The sequence below is a fragment of the Arabidopsis thaliana genome, assembly GCF_000001735.4.
Source record: "Arabidopsis thaliana chromosome 1 sequence".
Classification (NCBI taxonomy): Eukaryota; Viridiplantae; Streptophyta; class Magnoliopsida; order Brassicales; family Brassicaceae; genus Arabidopsis; species Arabidopsis thaliana.
Genome location: NC_003070.9, coordinates 30212707 through 30235152, shown reverse-complemented (window position 1 = coordinate 30235152; position 22446 = coordinate 30212707). Strand labels below are relative to the sequence as shown.

General features: G+C 36.5%; 5 protein-coding genes and 1 long non-coding RNA gene across 14 annotated transcripts; 2 read left to right on the top strand and 4 right to left on the bottom strand.

Moving 5' to 3' along the window:
- Positions 1-65: 65 nt before the first annotated feature.
- On the top strand, positions 66-7668 carry EMB2753 (tetratricopeptide repeat (TPR)-containing protein). Of its 2 annotated transcripts, NM_001198519.1 has the most exons (27): positions 168-371; positions 859-937; positions 1322-1404; positions 1512-1661; positions 1831-1946; positions 2264-2369; positions 2766-2837; positions 2929-3044; positions 3248-3380; positions 3552-3629; positions 3713-3766; positions 3868-3938; positions 4085-4139; positions 4235-4330; positions 4596-4724; positions 4826-4908; positions 5005-5235; positions 5363-5486; positions 5559-5666; positions 5764-5895; positions 6004-6060; positions 6205-6302; positions 6383-6441; positions 6528-6639; positions 6731-6831; positions 6991-7178; positions 7321-7668. In NM_001198519.1, exons 1-27 carry the CDS (start codon positions 321-323, stop codon positions 7372-7374), a joined length of 2736 nt encoding a protein of 911 aa, NP_001185448.1. In that variant the 5' UTR covers positions 168-320; the 3' UTR covers positions 7375-7668. The 2 variants fall into 2 exon arrangements, with proteins under 2 accessions (NP_178157.2, NP_001185448.1); NM_106690.6 differs by having other exon boundaries at positions 66-371; positions 6991-7668.
- Positions 6706-7148, bottom strand: AT1G09963. The gene has a single exon (NR_139729.1). It is a non-coding gene; the product is annotated as an other RNA (long non-coding RNA).
- AT1G80400 (RING/U-box superfamily protein) lies at positions 7578-9977 on the bottom strand. The gene is made up of 5 exons (NM_106689.5): positions 9816-9977; positions 8637-9435; positions 8440-8565; positions 8084-8363; positions 7578-7957 (listed from the first exon to the last, which is right to left on the bottom strand). Exons 2-5 carry the CDS (start codon positions 9287-9289, stop codon positions 7793-7795), a joined length of 1224 nt encoding a protein of 407 aa, NP_178156.1. The 5' UTR covers positions 9290-9435; positions 9816-9977; the 3' UTR covers positions 7578-7792.
- A 2406-nt stretch (positions 9978-12383) lies between these two features.
- IAA15 (indole-3-acetic acid inducible 15) lies at positions 12384-13524 on the top strand. The gene is made up of 3 exons (NM_001334986.1): positions 12384-12653; positions 12746-13133; positions 13310-13524. Exons 1-2 carry the CDS (start codon positions 12451-12453, stop codon positions 12930-12932), a joined length of 390 nt encoding a protein of 129 aa, NP_001319427.1. The 5' UTR covers positions 12384-12450; the 3' UTR covers positions 12933-13133; positions 13310-13524.
- Positions 13525-14557: 1033 nt separating this feature from the next.
- On the bottom strand, positions 14558-18037 carry AT1G80380 (P-loop containing nucleoside triphosphate hydrolases superfamily protein). Of its 8 annotated transcripts, none has more exons than NM_001084386.2 (11): positions 17521-17951; positions 16905-17290; positions 16736-16815; positions 16609-16660; positions 16476-16517; positions 16319-16397; positions 16208-16239; positions 15949-16092; positions 15743-15859; positions 15610-15660; positions 15149-15512 (listed from the first exon to the last, which is right to left on the bottom strand). In NM_001084386.2, the coding sequence occupies exons 2-11, from the start codon at positions 17256-17258 to the stop codon at positions 15369-15371; spliced, it is 1095 nt and encodes a 364-aa protein (NP_001077855.1). In that variant the 5' UTR covers positions 17259-17290; positions 17521-17951; the 3' UTR covers positions 15149-15368. The 8 variants fall into 8 exon arrangements, with proteins under 8 accessions (NP_001320276.1, NP_001077855.1, NP_849912.1 ...); NM_179581.3 differs by having other exon boundaries at positions 17578-17951; NM_001198518.1 differs by having other exon boundaries at positions 15343-15512; positions 16226-16239; positions 17578-18037.
- Positions 18038-18050: 13 nt separating this feature from the next.
- On the bottom strand, positions 18051-21448 carry CYCA2;4 (Cyclin A2;4). Its single transcript, NM_106686.3, has 11 exons — positions 21317-21448; positions 20184-20529; positions 19859-20087; positions 19648-19769; positions 19476-19568; positions 19263-19396; positions 19039-19191; positions 18918-18951; positions 18675-18824; positions 18456-18590; positions 18051-18351 (listed from the first exon to the last, which is right to left on the bottom strand). The coding sequence occupies exons 2-11, from the start codon at positions 20457-20459 to the stop codon at positions 18292-18294; spliced, it is 1386 nt and encodes a 461-aa protein (NP_178153.1). The 5' UTR covers positions 20460-20529; positions 21317-21448; the 3' UTR covers positions 18051-18291.
- Between the last annotated feature and the right edge of the window lie 998 nt (positions 21449-22446).

Below are 22446 nucleotides of genomic sequence, written 5' to 3'. Positions count from 1 at the left end.
GATGTCTCCAGTTTTGAACCGGTTTGGTTCTATCCAATTTAATAACCGTTTTGTAATATCAGACAAACGAATTGAAACCGGAAACATGTACCGATATGGTTAGGATCGAAGAAGATTGATTGAAGACAAGACCCTAATTTATTTATACCCTTATTGGGTTTTGTCTTGTGAGAGTTGTGCCTTTCTTTGTTTCGCAGTAGGGTTGAAGCGGATAGTACGCCACCTCTATCTCTCTCTCACCCTATCGAACTCGCGAAGAACATCTTCTTCTTCTTCTTCTCCGTCTTCGTCTTCGCGAGCTCTCTCAGTAGCGCAATAAAATGGGGGCTTCGCTTCCTCCTAAGGAGGCCAACCTCTTCAAGCTCATCGTCGTATGTTCCGATTCCCTCTCTTTCTTTCTCAGTTTTTACTTTGTCTTAAACATGCGATGTGATGTTCCTGGTCAGCAGAAATTGGAATACGATGAGTTTTATCTGCTCTATTAAACCCTAAATTAAGTTAATCGTCAATGTGTTGGGTCAATAGAAAAATTCGTTGACATATGAAGTAAACTGTGCGGAGTTGTGGTTCCTTAATGTGTTAATTTGATGTACCAAGTTCTTAGCTTCAGTTACTTTTGACTATCGGCTATTATTAGACCTCGATTGCTTCTGGGCTTTTTTAGTCGCTCAGGGATTCGTAGTTTACTTTGAAGAACTTGAAAACCAAGCTTTATCAATATATATATGGTTTCAGCATAGATTTTGGGTTTAACCATTATATTGTTCAACCTGCTTTGAATAGTTGACCTTTTTCTTTATGTAATTTTCGCAAGTAAGTACATCATATATAGTTATTCTGAGTAATCTTATAATGCAGAAATCATATGAGACTAAGCAGTACAAGAAGGGACTCAAGGCAGCTGATGCCATATTAAAAAAGTTTCCTGATCATGGAGGTCAGTTTGTCTTTTATCTAATATCTCCTTCTATTCCTTTGTGATTTAGTGCTAATCTTTTTACTGCTATCTAAATACTTACAACTCTATACTACATACATCAACCGAGATCTCATGACTTGTAGGTCTACTAGGCGCTTCGTTGTCTTGTCTATAGTCTTAAGAATCAATCACTGTTAGAATTTTTATTTTCTTTCTTCCTATTAGAGCAAATAAATTAACTTTTTAGTACAAGGGTAATGCTTGGTATTGTTTAGTTTTGTTAGTAGAGACCAGTTCTGTTTCGTGTTAAACGCAGTTCTTGCTTTTTTTGATTTGTCAACCCTTTTCGTTATTCTTTTCTTTCTTTTAAAACTTGTCGCTCTTATTGTTTGTGATTTTCAGAGACTTTATCGATGAAAGGACTGACTCTAAACTGTATGGACCGCAAAACTGAAGCATATGAGCTTGTTCGACTTGGAGTGAAGGTTTGAATATGCTCTTCAATAATCACAACTTTATTCCTTAGTTTCCAAAATGGTATTTTGTTTTCAGGGTAACATAGGATTTATATACTTCAAATTTTTTCATGCAGAATGATATCAAAAGCCATGTTTGCTGGCATGTGCTTGGTCTTTTGTACCGGTCAGACAGAGAGTATAGAGAAGCAATCAAATGCTACCGAAATGCTCTTAGAATAGATCCTGATAACCTTGAAATACTCAGAGACCTCTCACTTCTGCAGGTAATTATGAGAAAAACTAGATTGAGGTGAATTTATTAGGTGTGCCAGTTATTCTCAAAGCTGATTTTTCATACTTTTTATCACTTTACTTTGTGTAAAGCTTGTTCCAATTTTAATCTCTTTTGATGCTTTCAATAGTTAATCATATTGGTTACTTTCTTTTTCCTAGGCACAAATGCGGGACTTATCCGGTTTTGTGGAGACCAGGCAGCAGCTTTTGACATTGAAGCCTAATCACCGAATGAACTGGATTGGCTTTGCAGTCTCTCAGCATTTAAACGCAAAGTATGTTATTGTCCTTGACCCCATAAATCTAAATATGTTAAACCACTTTACTCATTTGAATGGAATGCTAGTTTTTCCTCTTTGGACTATTGGCTAGCTGGTTAATGGCATATGATTTGGAATTATAGTCTTGAACACTTTAAGGAGTAGATAGTGGATGCCTATGTTGGTACGAATCTTGCATCAGATTTTTAGGAAATAATATACCAATGAACATACAGTAGAATTTTCTGTGAACATCTTTTCTTTACTAGTAAAAGCTAGCCATGTATATCAACCTTGATCTCTTAACTTGTTCTATTTTCTCCTGAAACCAGTGCTTCTAAAGCTGTTGAAATTTTGGAAGCGTATGAAGGCACCTTAGAGGATGACTATCCTCCTGAGAACGAGCTAATTGAACACACAGAAATGATTCTATACAAGGTATCAACCAGAAACTTTACAACTATCATATATTGACTGTTGTCTTTCTAAGTTTTTTTCCCTGAAAAATCATGCTTGCCTAAACGGGTTTCACACATTTTTCTCCTATTGACGAAAATACCAAAAGTACAAGTTGGTTGATACAAAATATGGCTTACTGCTTGTATCATACATTTTGTGAATCACACCTGTATTCTTTTGTGACAAAAGCATAACTCTCTCAAGTATAATTGGATATGAACCCTGGAAAGTCTCTCCAAGCCACCTGGAGTGGTGGTGTTCTGTTCACTCTTTCCCCCTGAAACTTCCCTGTTTGAGCAACCTACAGTTGGCATTAGCACATTTTTCATAGCTGTAGCTGCAGGAAATCTCATCTGGATTTTTTTTTCGTTTCAGGTTTCCTTGCTTGAGGAGAGTGGTTCTTTTGACAAAGCTCTTGAGGAGTTGCACAAAAAAGAGCCGAAAATAGTAAGTTCACAAAACTGATGGTTGAATGTATTTGGATAATAGGATGCACACATAATAGTAGATTTAACATTCCTCGTTTGCTTGTTTGTAGGTTGATAAGTTGTCTTACAAAGAACAAGAGGTATCTCTCTTGTCAAAGGTTGGTCGTCTAGAAGAAGCCAATAAACTCTACAGGGTTTTACTTTCCATGAACCCTGACAATTACAGGTTTTTTCCTTGCACTTCAAAGTAGCTCTAAAGAAATTATCTGTGTATTTTTTCGTTTTTCTCAATTGTCACATCTGTTTGCCCTGCTTCATTATCTTTGGCATTGGCGGTCTATACCTTTGCTACTCTCAAAGGCTTCTATATATTTTTGGTACTGTCAATTTTTTGTAAACAAATAAAAAGTGCATTCCTTGCTTTTTCAGATATCATGAGGGCCTCCAAAAATGCCTTGGATTGTATTCAGAAAGTGGTCAATATTCGTCCGACCAGATTGAAAAGTTAAATGCTTTGTACCAGTCTCTAAGTGAGCAGTACACTCGGTCATCCGCTGTTAAGGTGAGATAAGGCATATCAGTGCCTGAAGTGTAATACATTTTCTAGTATCCTTCTACTTCATAGGGAGCTAGTAGTGGCTACCCATGTTTTACCCGTCTGATGTTTTTTTTGGCTGCTGATACGTAAAATTCTAAAACTGGTATTAAGTTATTTTCTATTTCCCCATTTCAGAGGATACCATTGGATTTTCTGCAAGATGAGAACTTTAAGGAGGCTGTAGCAAAGTACATTAAACCTCTTTTGACAAAGGTATCTTTTCATTCCCTTGAATCTCTTTGTTTAGACAGTGGTCTAATTGAATATGTTCTTACATTTCTTGATACTTGTCTCAGGGTGTTCCTTCATTATTTTCTGATCTCTCTTCTCTGTATGATCACCCTCGCAAGGTTAGTTCCCTGCTTTGTCCTTGAGCTTGCTGTCTCCAATTTCACTGATCTGGGCAACACCTTACTTTTTAATATGTTTTAATACTTATTTTGTTACCCAGCCTGATATATTGGAGCAACTAGTTGTTGAGATGAAACATTCGATTGGGACTACAGGAAGTTTCCCAGGAAGGTATACAACTGAATCCATTACTGAAGTAGTCACTGAATTATTGTCATCTATTATATAAGGTCTTACTTTTTACAAAACAACATTGAAATGTTCTCTACGTTAATGATAATCAGTCGATTCTTTTGTTTAATTCTTAATTGATGCAGTGATGTAAAAGAGCCCCCTTCTACACTATTGTGGACATTGTTTTTCTTGGCTCAGGTTCACTTTTGCTATTGCTGTCTTAATTCTCTCTATTTTTTAACAGTTTTACGTTTTGTGTATTTTTATTTTGATACATATTTTTCATAATGCAGCATTATGACAGGCGTGGTCAATATGATGTTGCGCTCTGTAAAATTGATGAGGCCATTGCTCATACGCCAACAGTGATTGATCTGTACTCCGTCAAGGTATCCTTGTTTATCATGGCCAAAAATCTTCGTATAAGCTTTTGATCCATCAGTTTTTTTGGTGTCACTATTGCTGCTTGCACTATGTGTGGAGACACATTTTGAAAACTTTTTTGACAGGATGGCTGGGTTTGAACTTTTTTAGTTATAGCGATTGTGTTAACAGAATTTCTATATTGTGTGCACACCCTGGATCAGGTTATCTTGTTTGTGTGAGGATGTTCTTGTTTCTTCTTAACCCTTGTACTTGTTTCTCTCAACACAGAGCCGAATAATGAAGCATGCAGGAGACTTGACTGCCGCTGCTGCACTTGCCGATGAAGCTAGAGGCATGGACCTAGCAGATCGTTATATAAACAGTGAATGCGTTAAGCGTATGTTACAAGCAGATCAGGTTTGCATCTCGGTTTTGTTCGTATTATATTGTTTTCGTCGATTTCTTTTGATGTTAAGCCTCAACGCCAGTTCTCCATTCTGTAATTTTTTCTGGTGAAGGTGCCCTTGGCTGAGAAAACTGCTGTTTTATTTACCAAAGAGGGGGATCAGCTCAACAATCTTCATGACATGCAGTGCATGTGGTATGGCTCTATAGAACCCTGAGTAGTTTTGCTAATGGAAAATTGACCATTCAGCTATCTTTCTAATGGCTGTCTTTTGATCTTATTTCGTTAAAGGTATGATCTTGCATCTGGAGATAGCTATTTCCGTCAGGGTGATCTTGGACGTGCTTTGAAGAAGTTTTTGGCTGTGGAGAAGCACTATGCTGACATTTCTGAAGATCAATTTGATTTCCACTCGTATTGTTTAAGGAAAATGACTTTGCGTTCATATGTTGATATGCTTAAGTTCCAAGACCGATTGCACTCATTCCCATATTTCCACAAAGCAGCAATCAGAGCTATCAGGTGAACTCTTGTTGCATAAATGTAATCTAGAAAATGTTTATACTGTATAGCTACAGTATCTACTGTATCGATGCTTGAGAGGTTCCATTTAACTATAGCTCATTTGCCTCTCGGCCTGAATGTTCAGGTGCTACCTGAAATTGCATGACTCTCCCAAGTCAACTGCTGGAGAAGATGAAATGTCAAAGTTGGCTCCTGCTCAGAAGAAGAAAATCAAGAAGCAGAAAAAGGCAGAAGCCCGAGCTAAGAAAGTAGGCGTGTGTTCATTGATTTGACTAGAGAATTGACACTAAGATGGCTTAAGAGTGCTCTTTTTGTTTCAGGAAGCTGAGAGTAAGAGTGAAGAATCAACTGCCAGTGGTGCCTCTAAGTCTGGCAAACGAAATGTGAAACCTGTAGACCCAGATCCTCATGGGCAAAAGTTAATTCAGGTTGTGGTTTACTTCATTTGTAAGATGTATTGTGGTCGTCACCACAACTGTATTATGAGTTTTAATAGAGGCTAACTAGAGAACCAAATCTGTACAGGTTGAGGAGCCAATGGCAGAGGCTTCAAAGTACTTGAGACTACTCCAGAAACATTCACCTAATTCTTTGGAGACTCATTTACTTTCCTTTGAGGTCAATATGAGAAAACAGAAGTTTCTGCTTGCATTCCAGGTAACTGATTTAGATCCTATTCAAGCTTAGACTGGCTCTATCATGTTTCTATAATATGCTTCGTCAAGTATTCTAAGGGCTTTACCAATCATTTTTCATTCTCTTCAGGCTGTCAAGCAATTGCTTAAATTGGGTGCAGAGAACCCTGATTCACATCGTTCCTTGGTATGAAATCTGTGTAACTTGTGATGTTTTAAGGAAGAGTTTAATCACGTAAAGCAGAGAAGGGATAATAATTTTTCCCTTCAAGTATTATGTGGCTAGACGTGTTTTCTATTTTCTGGCTTATACGTTTGAACTTGGTGGCAGGTTAAATTCTTTCTCATGACAGAATCGATAAGTGCTCCAACGACTGAAGCTGAGAAACTTCGTTGGAGGGTCCTAGAGGCTGAGCGCCCATCAATCAGGTGGCTACTCAAACTTTTATCCAATCTTACTGTTACTTTTGAATATCAGTTGTGATATAAATTGTCCATTCGCATTCTAGTCAATTGCAGAATAAATCACTAATGGAAGCAAACAAAGAGTTTCTTGGTAGACACGAAGGTGCGTATCAAATTTATTACATGTACCCTCACAGAGACATTACAGTGTCTAATGAAAAATGGTAACGTTTGCATGCAACTCCGCAGATTCTTTGGTGCACAGAGCTGCATATGCAGAAATGCTGTATATTTTAGATCCAAGCAAGAAAACCGAGGCAATCAAAATAATTGAAGACTCAACCAATAAAGTAGTGCAAACGTAATGCTCCCTCAAACACATACCTGATGGTTCCTTGCTCCCTCTGTTCTCTGTTTTTTGGTATGTTTAACGTTTGGTTGTCTAAATGTAGAAATGAAGCTCTAGGACAAGCAAGAGAATGGAAACTAAAAGACTGTATAGCTGTTCATACGCTCCTAGACACAGTTCTTCTCGACTCACAAGCTGCCTCCAGTAAGCATTAAATATCTTCACTGTGCTGTTTCCATTAAGTAGTAGTTCTCTTCACCAATATGACTTCTCTGCGTGTGCCTTTCCATTTATTGTGTTCGGTTGGTCTCAGTTAGTAAGTTTCTGGAAAATGATTAAGCTGTCTTATTGGTACAATCGCAGGATGGAAATCACGCTGCGCCGAGTATTTTCCCTGTTCAACTCACTTTGAAGGCAAGCATTGCTCTTTGATGCCTGATTCAGTGTACAACTCATCCCGCAAGAGCAATGAGAACGGTGACACGCCAAACCATCCAATGGGTCAGACTGAATTGAGCGACGGACAACTCGAAGCATTCAAGAGCCTCTCAGTTGCAACCTGAAAACCCTCTTAGCTATCAATAAGAAGCAAATCAACCCAGGAGATAATTTACAGAAGATGGAAGATCTGTTCCTACAGACCCGGATCAAACTTGAGATTTAATGAATCTTTCCCCGAGGTGTGTGGATCAGAAAATGTTTTGGAGTTGTAACATGCCAAATGTGTATAATTGTTTTTCTATATAAGGCTGGGTTTCAAGTTTGAAGAACAATGCCACAAAAAAAGAGAGGGGTCTTGTCTTTTTTTTTTTCTTGTTTTTTTTCGTTTTGTTCTCTCCACACTTTAAAGAGGATTTCTCTGATGTTGTACCCTTTTATCTCCTTCTTTTTTCGGTTTCTCCACATTATTTATTTTCTCCATTACAATGTTTAAGCTTCTTGACATCTCTGGAAAATTTTGATTTGACGAGCCTACCTTTGAGTGAGACGTTACATCTTTTTCTTATATAGTTCTCTCATATACATAACAACTTTATTTCGAAATTTATTGATTTGGAAAGACAAAATGAATAAACAACATCTCAACTATACAAGTCTTAAGTCTATACACGTCACAGACTATGGATCCCAAATTCCAAACAGTTGCGATCAACTCAGCTTTTGTCTATGAGGAAGCACTGCTGCTTTCTCCAACCTCATTTTTGCAGAGAGGGCAAGTCGCATTGATTTTAAGCCATTTGTCTACACAGTCTACATGGAAGACATGTGAGCATGGCAGCTCTCTAACTTGTTCGTCGTCTCCATATCTAGTCAAGCAGATGCAACAGCTCTGCAAAACCAATATTTATCCAAGAAATGCAGACAATAGTTAACAGTTGCACTGAACTTCTGTACACAATTGTATTAACCAACTAATTCAAATGAATTCATGGCGGAACTAAGGGTATTGACTTACGGCATCCTCGCCTGATATAAGACGTTTCTTCTGAGACCCCAAGAGAAGAAATCCACCTTCACCTTCTTCTGAAAACTCCAAATCATTTCTACTTTTTGATTTGAACCTGTAGACAGGCAATGCGTTGATGGCCTCGGCAGTGGCTCCTCTAGTTTGTGAGAAGTTCTCTCGAAATCCGAGAACCGAGATTAAGCAAGGCAAACAACAACATATGGTTGCACATAGTATGAATGGCATTGCATATCCAATGCAACTGAAAGTAAGGAACGCTATGCATAACCTGCAAGAAAAACATGAGTGTTAGAATTTCAGTTCCTCATTGGGACATAATAGCGGATGAAGTCGAAGGCGTGTACCTGTACAGTTTAGGAGAATCAGAAGGAGATGAGTGACCTCCAAATATCCATACATTCCCCACAACAAACCACACCGCAAAGAAACAATCAATCGCCATCTTGAAGTGGTCCACTAGCCCGTTGAGCCTGCCAGTCATTAACAATTGTTAACTAACCAACCCAAATTAATTGAGGCCAAACAAAGTAATTAGACTTACCTTGTTCTTAAGCTTTCCCCAACTTGATTGTTTCTAGGTGCTGCACTCACGCCAGTGCTATTTTCTTCATCTGCTGCTTGAGCAACTGAGACTGCTGTATATGGTGTGGACTCACTATTGCCTTGAGAAGAGGTAGCACGTTGTGAAGAGTCTTGCCCTGTAGCTCGATTATAAGTGCGAAAACGCCAATAGAGAATAGGGAGAGTGGCTAGACAGCCACAAGTATATCCAATAACCCAAGTAAATAATGGCGCTTCAGGATGTTCATCTTTAGCCAGAACCATAACTACAATGGCTGCAACAATCTGAGCGACAGTGACAACTAACTCAACTGAGATCCAGAGGCCAGAATTCAATGGACTCCTAGTACGGCGACCATTCCCGTTATCTCCTCTCCTAGAAGAAGTTGGTCTTTGCTGAGGAGGAGATGGATGAGTTGGGTGTTGTTGTGTAGCATTTGATGATGATAATACTGTCTCTTCACCTTGATGTGAGTTACCTTGAGGAGTAAGCTCATCGAGAGAAGATCTTGATGAAGAGTCCTCCTCGTCATTGCTTGTAATGTCAACGATGTGCTCGCGGTTACCGTGGTCCATTAACAAAGGATCTTGATCAGTTAGGGTTGTATTTCGCACAATGGAAGAAACATCCATCTAAATCCAAGTAGAAAACTGAAAATCACAAAAGTCAGCAACCACAAGTCCCCATTGTGTTGACCAAAGCAAATTCAACTCTAGCTCTCGTAACACACAACCGCAATCTCCAGTAGAGCAAGAGCAATGTAGTGCGAAACACTCACCTGTTATAGCACAGGAAACAGCTTTAGAATTCAAACCAAGAACTGGGGGAAAAAAATCAGAAAGTAGATAGCTTTTAGGATTATAAATAAAGCATTTTGTAAACCCCTTAAACGACTCTGCAAGGATTAACAAATCCAACATCTGACGAACCCTAAGTCAAAAAAAATCCCAGTTCAAGTTTGACTCTTTCAAACAATTCTGACAGTTTGAAATTCTGAGCTTGGTGAAGAACCCAAAACTGGAATTCCAACAAATTCAATCGTAGCATAAGATGATACGGTCTTGAAACACAAATTCGGAAATTACCGAAAAAGACAGAAGATCGAAAACAGGAAGAAGAAGAAGAGTAGACGATAAAATGGTAATGAAGCCTTTTTACCAGAATTGGAAAAGCTGCGAATAAGCTATTGTTGAAACCTTCTTCGTCTTCTTAGTACTTGTTGTACTCTTCTTCTTTTTCATTCTTCACAGGAAGACAAATAAAAAAATAGGAATCGGCTGATTTTATTTTTGCAGCTTTCGCAGAGTTGCAGTAAATAGGGAGAAGACTGATTGATTTATTAGTTTTTTACTAAACTCATGATTACAGATTTCGTCCTTCTGTCTTAAATCTTTAACCGTTGGATCTTAAGGGTTTCTATGTACTAATCTGATCGGACGGTCGTGGATGACTCCTTGTTTAGAAGGTGCTTTGTTGAGTTTATTACCTGATTAAGCAATTTCCTTCCAGACAAAAACAAATCTCATAATAGTCTGAGGTTTATTGATTTGTCTATTCCCAAATCATTTCTTAAAATTCTATAATGTTTCTTTTGTCATTCTAAATTTTAAAATTATACTGTAAATGTTATTGATATATTTAGTTCTTAATAGAGTTTTAAACCCTTTTTTCTAATGCATGTTAAGACAAAGAAATTTAATATGAAGTTCATTATAGAGATATGACACTCTAATTATCTGGAACATAACGGAATAAGATCTTAATCAAATTCTGGATTCCGTTATGTAGATTTTTATGGAATGACAACAAAAGAAAGAAAAAATAACTGGGCTTATTTTGGGCTTGATACCATAATGGCATTATGATGTATCAAATCTGCCATGATGTATTCTTGACCCACTGTAGGAAACCTGGATTGGTTTGGGCTTAATTGGATAAACAATCTGTATAGAATTTACTGGTTTCGTAATTCTCTAAGTCTCGGACCGCTCTATTATGTTATCGCAATTTATTATACCCAAGTAAATGTCCAAGACATCAATATCAGTTTTCTAGAGCCTAAAAGCAGTTTCGATTATTTGAGACAAAAAGTATCAATTAACATTAAATACTAGCTACCAAATTTATGTACTTCTTATTATTATCTCACATATTTTGTTACGAGTCGAGTTAAATGAATTATACGACTGTTTCATTCCATGCGCATTATAACGAAAGAAAACAAACTTAGAAAACAATGGCTGACCGGAATTACCGGTCACGGGTTTGTAATCGAAACCGGTAAATTCGTCTATGTGTCGCCAGTAGGACCTATTAGCCCCTGGTTTAACTCTTATTGCCCTTATTGGTCTAAGAATAGTGTCGTGAACCATCGAAAAAATCATTTATGATTCTATGTTCCCCAACGAAAAACAGAGTCACGTGACTTACGCATGTGACCCTACGCTGCTGTAATTAATGTTCTGCTCTTTTCCTTTGTCTAAACTTTTTTGACATCTCATTTCATATTGCATGTAAATAATATGACTAATATGAAATTAATACCGGACACTGAAAAACTTTTCAGTAAAAACTTTATACTTGTTCACTAAAAAAGGGATAGTTATCTATCTCTAACTTTTTTTATCCCAAATCATGAAACTTTTAATCGCTTTTATACAATGATTGATGTTCATTATATATTTTATTTTAGATTTTATTTCAATTTTGAAGTAGAAGTTTCAACATTTAGTTCTGTTCACATTGTTTTTTTGGTGGGAACATTCTTTTCATTGTTTACAAGATCCACACGCATATTAGTTGGGATTTCTTCTGATATTCGGTGAAAGATTAAACTAATGAAGAAGTATTGTACCTAATTAGTGTGTAGTGTACGATGATAGATAATTAGGAATATATTGTTAGACCATGATTTGTTTTCGACCGACGACAGTGAAAGTTGATGTACATATATAATGGTGAAACTTTTTTACCAAGAAAAAGTTAGTTGGAATGATAATTTAAAGGAGTAAAGCGACAACAAAGTGTAGACAAAAGGAACACTATTGAAGATCTCTCCCGAAGAATATATTGGACTGAAGTTTTTTTTTTTTGGTCTAATGTTAAATTATTGGACTGAAGTTGACAAACACAAACAAATATATATGGGAATAAAGTTTATTATATTTTCCAACGATTATAAGCAAAGGTAACATGAATGCGATTAAAATGATATTTTCAACTCTATTTAGAAAGTAAATAATGGTATTTAGAATATATATTTTTCTCGTTTTGTGAATGCTAGTGGATAATATAATCAAATTATATATTTTTCTCCTTAATCGAACCCATCAGTCGTGACGTGGGAGCTTAAAGATCAGGGCTGATTTCTTCTTCTTCTTTCTTCTTTTTTAGTTGACAGTGATTTCTTCTTCTTCTTCTTCTTTTGATACCAGGCTAATAGAAATTAAAACTGAAAAGATATCCGTACACATGCAATTACATCCACTAATGACAGTTTAGAAGATGCTAAGTGGCTATAACTATAAATGAGCCCACACCACACGAAGTAGAAGCTAATCACCAAACTGTTCACTTGCTTTCGTGGAGATATAAAAACCGCCAGTTACAGGAAAACGTGTCATTATAGGTAGGGTTCACTAGTTTTTTAGCTGACAAGTATAGATCGACTATAAATACAAAGTTGGAAACCTCGAGAGTCTCACACACTCAAGCCAAAAGTTAGTGCCACATTGTCTCATCACTTTCCGCACTTTTGTTGTTAACTAACTTTCATAAATAGATTAAGATATTAATGTCACCGGAGGAATACGTTAGGGTTTGGCCGGATTCCGGTGATCTTGGAGGAACTGAGCTGACCCTAGCTTTGCCTGGCACTCCGACAAATGCATCGGAAGGTCCAAAAAAGTTCGGGAACAAACGTAGATTCCTCGAGACCGTTGATTTAAAACTCGGGGAAGCACACGAGAACAATTATATCTCAAGCATGGTCACTAAGTACGGCATATATATATTATATTAATTTCATTTATCGTTCATATAGGTCATATGCATGTTTGATTGATCTTCTTAATTTATTGTGGTTTTAGTGACCAGTTGGTGGGCTGGCCGCCGGTAGCGACAGCGAGGAAAACAGTGAGGCGGAAATACGTGAAAGTGGCGTTGGATGGTGCGGCCTATCTCAGAAAGGTTGATCTTGGGATGTACGATTGCTATGGACAGCTTTTCACCGCTCTAGAAAACATGTTTCAGGGGATAATAACAATATGTAAGTGATCGAGATAAGTAGGAAAAAATAAAGATTTTGATGTGTTTGGATGGACTGACGAAGTGAAGGATATTATGGTAAATTTACTTACACTTGGGGTTTTGGATGGTGGTAGGTAGAGTGACAGAGTTGGAGAGGAAGGGAGAGTTTGTTGCTACTTACGAGGATAAGGACGGTGACTTGATGTTAGTCGGAGATGTGCCGTGGATGTGAGTTCTCGGAATTACCCTTTGTGTTGCTTTTACGTACTTTTCCTTTTTTATTCAAAACTAGAATTTCTGTACTATTTTGTTACTTACATTCATATCAAAACTAGAATTACTGTATTATTCTGCTGTGAAGGAAACTAAATTTTCTTGGGATTGATGATATTTAATTTGTGTAGGATGTTTGTGGAATCTTGCAAACGTATGAGGTTAATGAAAACCGGAGATGCTATTGGATTATAGGTCTCTATTCTGCTTCCCACAACGTAAACGCATCGGATCTTCGAAAGGCTATATAAGATTATGATCACAAATGCATTAAATACTGTAGAGATGTATACAATTGCATTTTTGAATTGCAATATGCTATATATGTAATTTCAAACCTTTTTTGGCCGTGGATTTTGTATGTAATGTACTACTATTGTTTAAATGATTTTACTTTTTTTTTTTTTAATTCAATAATTACAAACCACTTTTAAGCATCAGTGCCGACCACCACGATCCGGGCATGACGACATCGACACTCGACAAGACGGGATGCTCAAAGTTTTAATATGTTTTTTTTAAAAAAATTACACGTTTCATTTTTATGCATTCGAATTTGTGCATTAAATGATCCTAGAGATCGTAATATAAAAGCGGATTTTTTTTTTTGTAAGAATGCTAGGTCTTGTAACATTTTTCTCTAGCACTCGTAGACCTTACTGTTATTGATTACATGCAGGAATATCAATAAACGAAGAACTAAAAATGGAATTGAATACTTGAGATTGACATTAAATTATCCTAGAGATCGTAATATAAAAGCGGATTTCTTTCTTGTAACATTTTTCTCTAGCACTCTGTATATATCTTATTGTTATTGATTACATGGCGGAAACATCTATTATCAATAAACGAAGTGCCATTTGAAAATTTAAAATTTTAACATTTATCCAAAAATAAACTTATAGTTTTAGTAGTAATGTAAAAATAGAATTTTAAAAACATTTGTTAAAAAAAAAAACAAGTGTTAAAAGTTTAAATAGTGTGTAAACCATTTTAAATCTAGGACACTTTTTAGGGGTTTGCATGTTGTGTCCAAATATATATACAAAATTTAAAAATTTAACACTTATAAAAAACAAACCCTTATAGTTTTAGTAGTAATATAAAAATACAAGTTTAAAAACATTTGTAAATAAAAGAAAAAAAATGTTAAAAATTTAAATAGTGTGTAAACCATATTGAACCTATGACACCTCTTAAGGGTTTGGATGTTGTGTCCAAATATTTACACAAAATTTAAAAATTCAACACTTGTAAAAAATAAACCTTATAGTTTTAATAGTAATATAAAAATATAATTTTAAAAACATTTTTAAATAAAATAAAAATAAGTGTTAAAATAGTAATGTTTTAGTGAAGGTTTTGTACTAATTAGTTTTGGTTTTACTTAAAATAAGTTATAAAGAAAAGAAAACAATTCTTAGCAAAAAAAAAAAAGAAGCAAAAGAAAAGAATGAAGAAAGTAATACCTTGTTGGATTTGGTAGCAAAGAAAGCCCATTGGAAGCCCACCGTGAGCCCACTTGGAAAATTTGAGAAGCTTCTTTCTTCTTCCTTTCATCAAAAGCCCATTGGAAGCCCATTGTTGCTTGCGTCTTTGTTGGAAACTCGTCTGAAATTGGTCGTCTTCTTCATTCATTGTCGACACTGCGTTCGACTTGTCGTCTCCTATCAATATCATCACAGTTCATCTTCAGTGTAGTGTGATTGCCGATGATCAAAGCGCGATTTTGTTCTCGTTTCAGAGATCTGAGAAGCTTGTTTTTTTGTCATTGGTCAAAAGTTTCGTCTTCTTCACGACTTGGATCATTAGAGAGGTTTTATTTCTCTCATAAGGAAAGCAATTAGAAGAAGCGAGAGAGAGAGTAACTATTTATAAGCTTGTTTTTTTTTTCCACATGAACGGTCACATAAAGATTTCCTTTTTTTTTTTTCTGTAATGTGTTTAATTGCCTGAGTCGATGATGTTGATGATCCGATCCTCAAAATTTTCTTGTTTCATTAAATCTCACACAAATACAACTGACCACAATTAAAATAATAAAATAATATTCAAGAAAAGAATATGTATTTATGTGAAAGTATAGTGTAGGAAAAAGAATGTCAAATAGAAGGAAGAAGAACGTAATGTTACTCTCTTTTACATACAATGATGATATACTATAAAGGCAATGGAGACAGCATCGCATTAGTTTGCGAGTATCGGGTTCCTTTCTTCATCGATATCTATCGCAAGGACACGGTCTGGGTCTGAGCCGCTTGGCCCTTCCGCGTAAAGAGTTGGAAGATAGGCCTTATACGCCGGCAAATACCGCGACACAAAGTCATTCACCTAAAAAAAACACAGATATTTTTAACATTAAGAAAAAACAGTGATTGTTTCTTTAACCACAAGAAAAGACAACTGATTAGTCAAAACGTATCAATACCTCCTCATCCGACATCCCAGCTTGGCCATCCTGCCTCATGGCGATTTCCGCCTGTTCATACCAAAAACAAAACCGTGTTTGTATAGAAGAAACGCATTAAAAACTGTTTAGTTTTGTTATGTGATAAACAAACCTGAAGACGCCACCGGTATACATAACTTGGGTCCTGGATTTTGATGACGACCCAAGCATCGATGTACTTGTCCCATGCGTCGTAATACGCTTCAAGGTTCTTATTCACAACCTCCAGCTGTAGAAAGAAGATCAGACTTAATTCATTAGAAGATGTTACATCGGTTGTGTATTGCTACTCAATGGTTTTACGGGAGTTGAGATAACCTGTGGGTCAACTGCTTTAACAACGTCAGCTGGAAGAGGCTTAAAACCAAGCATCCATCCCTCAAAGAGAATAACCGATAGAGGTCCTTCAACTTCAGGCCATGTTGATGAATCGGCTCTGTCACCTCTCCCACTATAGGCAGACTGCAGCCAAATAAGAATATATATCGAGGAGTTAAGAACAGGTTCCTCTGTTTTCGTTCGACATTTATGATACAAAGTGATGAAGCAGAGAAGATTATATCAAGCTGTGACTCACCTTATTGTACCTAGGTACCTTCATCTTTAAGCCTGCAGTTAATGACCAAAAACTTAGATGGTAAATAAGAAAATAGTAACCTAAGAATAAAACTTTATTGATGAAACAAACCTTCTTTGGTCAGTTTCGACAGGGCTTCTAGTGTTTCAACAGAAAGTTTCAGATCATGACTTCCTGCATTTCCACGATACTGAATACAAACAAGTAACCATGACCATAGATTCAAACTAAAGAAAAGATACAGAAAATAAAAATGTTGAGCATTTACCTCTAGAAGTGCATTTCCTGGATTCTTTTTTCTCAATTCAGCCTGCAAAAACAAATGGAAGCTAAGAAACGGAGACGAGAGAACGTCTAGACAACAGAGGTTACTACAAGTATAATCTTAATATATCTCTTACCTGGCCTTCTGCAGTCAAGTAAAAATCGTCTACGGATATCGTCGCTGACTTCCTGAGATATTCTTGCAATGTTAGTATAAGAATCACTATAGTTACATGAGATATAAGATGCAGCAGAGCAATGTACTTTTTTGTTGTCTTGAAAAGATAATCAAGTGCAAACACAAGTGTAGTCTTGCCACATCCTTGAGGAGCGCTAAATCCAATCTGCATCGTCAAAACACATGTATCAGATTGATCCACCCATCAGTGATTTGAGATTATCATAAGGGAAGAAAAAAAACAATATTTAGTACCACTAAAGGAGGTACATCATCTCCATCTTTAAACTTGGAATTATGCAAAGCAATCTGATCTTCGCACCAAATAAAAACGGGTATGTAGTAGTGGTATAGCCTAGCTTTCTGAGGAATTGTAAGCTTAAGCTCATTAAGCTGAAACAGTCTACAAAGTTGTGAGCCGTAGAGTAACCATTTGTCAATAGACTGGCCAACTCTTTGAGGAGTGATACCAATCTTGTTTACGAGAGGACCCGAGCATATGAATTCAAAAAGATCTGACACCGAAGAGACATCCACTGTGTTTGTTGTTGGTAACGCCGAGCAACGCTTGGACGTCCCATTAGTTGTTGTAGCATAATCATGAACCATTGAATTGTCTTGAATCCAGGAGCAGCCACACGCTACACACGTAATTAAAAAAAGAAGGTCACAATCTGAAAACCTGAAGTTGCAGAGCCAAACCAACACAATGGAAACAATCAAACCCTTAACAACAACAACAACAAGAGAACAAAACAACCAGAGAACGTCGAGGAGAGTAATAAAACAATCTCATGAGGAAATTCTAAAGCAATTTTGCATAAAATTTACGAAATAGCCAAACAATCATCAAAAGAAAAGAAAAGCAAACCTCAAAAATTAGAAGGAAGCGAGGAAAAGAAAAGAGATTATATTTGGAGGCGTTTACCAGCGAAAGAGGAATGGGTTCGAATTGGAGAAAGCTTGGAGGATAAATAAGAAGAGGAAGGGTTAACGACATGGTCGTTAAATTTGGGGGAAGAAGGAGAGAACGAACGTCTTTTGAAATTAAAAGAATTGCAAATTGGATTAGAAGAGTGACACGGAATCGGATAATCTCGGATATAAATCCGATTATTATAATGCTGAAGAGTCGACGATATCAAACTACTCCCAGATATTGCGACCGCCATTCTCGACCCCTTTTCTCTCTTGACTCTCTGACTCTCTCAAGCAGAGCGACACATCAGCAACGAGGAAGAAGAAGACCAACTTGATAATTTTTTATTATTGGTTTTTCGTAAAACGAAAAAGCAATTCTTGCCACATACTATGTGAGTCACAATTTCTCCGTTGGATAATGTGTAATTAATGCTTTGTCTCTCTGTCAACTGTAATAAAAAGATAAAATATTCGAAGCAGACCAGATATTGCCTTGAATAAACCGGGGGAAAAATGTACATTCCACTACAATTAACTCGTGTTACCGACAAGAACAAGTCCGGTTTGAAAGAACCAAACCTGTCTACAACTAAACCGAACTAACACCGAATCCGGTTACTTGGTAATGATGAGAGACCGTGGGAAGACACTGTTTTATTTGACAGACAGATGAATGTGGACCATCAGAAAAATGTTACTACAGATTCGTGTGTCATATCGGTTAGGAGATGAATAGCTTGTCCGGTAGCTCTCCAGAACTGAATACCGCCACGGATTTGAACTGTAAATTGCCAAAAAAAAAAAAAAAAACTGTTAAACCGAAACAGACCAGATTTCTTCATTCGGTTTAAGAAAACCAAACTAAGATTAATAATTTTTTAATACCTTGTCCTGTCTATACTTCATGCGTATAGAGTTTAAGGAACATCCTTTGGTGTTAAGCTGTAAATCTTGCAAGGCGTGGACAGATGCTTTGAGATCGGAGGCTTTGTACGTTGTGTAATGCTCAAGAGTTGGATTCTGTTCATAAAATAAAGTAAACAAGAGTGAGATTCAAGATTCGCTGTGTTTCTTAATGAAGAAGATAGTTGGTCAATTACAGACCCAAGGGTGGCTTGATTGGTTTAATGTCCACTTGGCAAGAAAAACAGCCGAAGCAGCGATGATCGAAGGAAGGAACTTCAAGAAAGGGTAGTCCATTAACGTCAATTCCGTTAGGTAATTCGCCAGAAACTCCATTTCCAGACTTTGATTCTGCAGACAAATTACCAACAAAGTTTCAATCTTTCTGCTACATGTTTTATGAGCAATAGATATATCTGATCTGATAAAAGAAAAGCACATTACCGGGAAAGAAACTTGAGCTGCTCGAAGAAATCTCCTGCAAAAATGAATGAATACTCTGAATCACCAAAGACTAAAAAGCAACAACACATGATAAAGCATTTGCACTGTCTGGTAAGATTACCTGAGGAATGTTTTTGAAGTGGGGGTGTAAATTTGAAAGCTAAAATGCTTGAGTACTTGGCTCTCCATTTCCAGGACCTGATCTCTTGTATAAGTGTTATCCGTGATGAAGCAGAACTCCTCAATGCGTGGCGCATGGATTTCCTCATACTTCCTGCAAGAACTCTTTTAGATGTTGTGTTCAGACCAGAGCATTATTTGATTTTAGGTGGATGAGGAACTTACGAAGCAATGAGCATACAAGTGATGCCAAGCAATTGAAGTCTCTGTCTTTCCACATAGTTTCCATGGAGAAACCAGTCTATGAGATACACTGTGAGGTAAAGAGTGTCAGGTACAAGTGTGTATTCCTCTGAGACCTGAAATTTTGAGTTGTGAGAAGCTACACAAAAAGACTTCATAAGTAAGCAACAAACAAACTGGAAGTAGAGAACTAACCTCTACAAGCCAATCAACAAGAATTCCCCGCATTGTCTCAGTCACATCTCTTTGTGTTTTCTCCATAAAATCAGGAAATGGTCTTCGTTTAAGCTGATAAGTAGACAAGTCGTAAGGATTCAAATGCCTCAAATGCATCATCGTAAGATATCAAAATCCAAGGGATAAATACCTCAGCAACACGCAGGTTGTAGTAGATGTCAGGTGCATAAAGGCTACAGAGTAGAGGATCTTTGTCATCTGAATCAATGTCAACGAATTTCGGGCTACTTGCTCCACCACAACTTCTCTCAACTGTAAACCATTTGCAAGAATAAAGATGCATCAGAAATGTTATACATTGCCCACTCAAGCTTCAGTAAATGACCATTTATAAAATTCACCTGTCCCAAAGGGTCTTGGAGGCGATCTGGAGCTTGGCTTTGCGATAATGCTATAGGATGTTTCGTTTGTGCCTAAGCTTGTATCTGTAAAAACAGACAAGCTTGCTCCTGCTGAATTTGACACAACTTCTACCTTTGCATCTGTAACTTGTGAAGTAGCCGAAGAAGATGCCACCTTGGAAGAAGAAGAACTCTGTCGTCCCTTCTTTATCTGCTTGATATTCTCCACCTAAGTAAAAAGAAGAAGCAACAATTGTCAGCAAAAACATACTTCTTGTCATATAAACTTAGCAATTCTAAAATGCTGCATTGTGTAGTTAACAACCGCAACACTGAAGCAACTTGTGTAAGAATTCTCGCAGGTAACATTAGTGATATCCTTAAGAACAGCTCGCTTCTTAGGTGCATTGGCTTTCTTCTCATCCAAGGCTGTTCTTTTACTCTTTGCTCTAAGAACCCGTCCCTGGTTCTGTGTTGTAGCAGCCACTTCAGAAGATGTTATCAGCTTAGAAGAAGCACGCAGAGCAGAGGCAAGAGCACGAGTTACAGGGCGACCATGGATTGGTATAGAGTTTCCAGAAACAGCATTCTCCTTCCCCATGATTGAAACCCTTTGACACGATCCAACCCTTTTCTAACGTTTGGGACTTAGCACCACATTAACTCTCGATCTGTGAATTTGAAGTCAAGAGAAATCGAAGATCAATGGCATGAAGATTAAACAAAACAGAGAGATATATATTTATCTATGCAGAGTCCAATGCATATAAGATGTTTGGAGAAATTGTTTATTCTAAACGAGGATTGTTTATCTGATCATTCATGACTAGACAAATAATTGCAACACGTACTTGTTGTTTAAGTTCGTCGAATCAAGTTCCAAAGTTTCAAGTCAGATTCAAGTTGAAAGAACAAGTCTTTGTGAATTACAATTTACTTGTTGACAAAAACTTGAAAACTGTAATGCAGAAAACCCTCAACGCTCGAAAGAAAAAGTCTTAGCAATTTTAGCAAAGACGGGAGCGACTTGCGCAGAATTTGGAGATAATTAAATTTGAAGAAAAAATTAGTAAAGTTTCTAAATTTCTTTCATGGGTTTTTATATAAAAATGTTTATCCATAAGAAATAGGAACAAGAAAAGGAACGACTAGATCAAATTTCTTCTGAGGATAACGAAAAGACCCATGATTTAAAGCTGCAAGATCTCCCAAAAAAACCTATCGATCCGTTCGTTAAAAAAAAAAGTAATCAAAGTCACATTTTCTTTAATCCAAGAAAAATCCGAGTGACCCATGAACCAAAAAAGCTTCAAAACCAAGATAAAGTTTCAAGAAACCCTCCAGGAGAACCGCCTCAAAAAAAAGAACAGAGGGTCGGCATAAAAATAATATCATCACATTTCACAAGCAAAATAAAACAGAGAAGATGGAGATAGAGAGACTAAGATAGAAACTTACTACGCTCCAGAAATTTCTTCAAGAAGAAGAAGAAGAAAAAAAGTCTTTTTTTTTTTCTTTATTAATTTGGGGAAATGAGCTCTACGAACAGAAAAGATGGGAGCTTGGGCAGATCGAGAGAGTAAATGGGTTATAGTCAATTCGCTTTTATGCAAAGGGACTGTCTCTGAGAGTGAGCGGGATATAGAATGGTTTAAAGATATAAGTTTTATATTCTTTTCTTTTCTGTATATAAAAATAGAAACTTTATTTTTATTAGAGAAAGAAGTGTTTGTTTATGTGCTTATAACGCAACTCATTGACTGTTTGACCATAAAACAAGGGGATAAAGAAAGAGCTAACACTACAGTTTAGTTTGCTTGGGATTTTTTTTGATAAGTAATTTGTGGTTAATCTTTTCAATTTGGTACGTGATTGAACATAGATTTTTCTTTAGATTTTGGTAACTAATCATTTACCTTATTTTCACCCATTGCTAGTTTGGGTTCTGTGTCATTTCCATTTCTCCATTAACCTGTTGTATGTAATTAATGATGCAGATTTTGTTTTTCTTCTCTCTGTTCGAATGTTTTTTTTATATTTACTTTTTGTATTAAAGTAAAAGAACGATAGAGAGGAGGAATAGTTACGTTTTCCAAGAAATGTGTCATAATTTATTTACATAGATAGTAACAGCGCATTTTTTAAAGACAGTAACAGCGTGGCTATTCATCCAAAGGTAAATAAAAATGATTAAATTACAAAAAACTCTGTTCAAATTTTGAAGATTTGAAGAAAGATTCCACCATTTATTTTTTTAATGGTAAAGTTTTTAACTTTTGAATAGAAAAACTAACTAGTAGTAAAAAAAAAAAAAAAAAAAAGACCAAATGCACGTTTACCCCAGAATCACTCTTCTGATATTTATATTTACGTTTCTATGTGTCTTTTAATATTCCTTAATGCTTATTTGGACTCCACATGCATGTTAAGTAAGAATCCATCCATAAATTCTACACTATCCTTTCAAATTTTTAAACATTTTGTAGAAACTTAAAGAACCCGTTTCTATTTCTATAGGATTTGCTCCGTTTTAAAATCATACTTACGACGCTCCCGTGGTCTTTGTATACTATTGAGTAAAAAGATAA

Coding starts and splice junctions, on each gene's coding strand:
- EMB2753 (NM_001198519.1), top strand. CDS start 321: ATGGGGGCTTCGCTTCCTCCTAAGGAGGCCAACCTCTTCAAGCTCATC. Junction 3,767..3,867: donor TGTATGATCACCCTCGCAAG/GTTAGTTCCCTG, acceptor TTTGTTACCCAG/CCTGATATATTGGAGCAACT. Junction 5,667..5,763: donor ATGGGCAAAAGTTAATTCAG/GTTGTGGTTTAC, acceptor AAATCTGTACAG/GTTGAGGAGCCAATGGCAGA.
- AT1G80400 (NM_106689.5), bottom strand. CDS start 9,289: ATGGATGTTTCTTCCATTGTGCGAAATACAACCCTAACTGATCAAGAT. Junction 8,566..8,636: donor GGGGAAAGCTTAAGAACAAG/GTAAGTCTAATT, acceptor AATGACTGGCAG/GCTCAACGGGCTAGTGGACC. Junction 7,958..8,083: donor TTATATCAGGCGAGGATGCC/GTAAGTCAATAC, acceptor TTGGTTTTGCAG/AGCTGTTGCATCTGCTTGAC.
- IAA15 (NM_001334986.1), top strand. CDS start 12,451: ATGTCACCGGAGGAATACGTTAGGGTTTGGCCGGATTCCGGTGATCTT. Junction 12,654..12,745: donor ATCTCAAGCATGGTCACTAA/GTACGGCATATA, acceptor TTGTGGTTTTAG/TGACCAGTTGGTGGGCTGGC.
- AT1G80380 (NM_179581.3), bottom strand. CDS start 17,821: ATGGCGGTCGCAATATCTGGGAGTAGTTTGATATCGTCGACTCTTCAG. Junction 15,860..15,948: donor TTAAAGCAGTTGACCCACAG/GTTATCTCAACT, acceptor TTCTTTCTACAG/CTGGAGGTTGTGAATAAGAA. Junction 15,661..15,742: donor TATACCGGTGGCGTCTTCAG/GTTTGTTTATCA, acceptor TGGTATGAACAG/GCGGAAATCGCCATGAGGCA.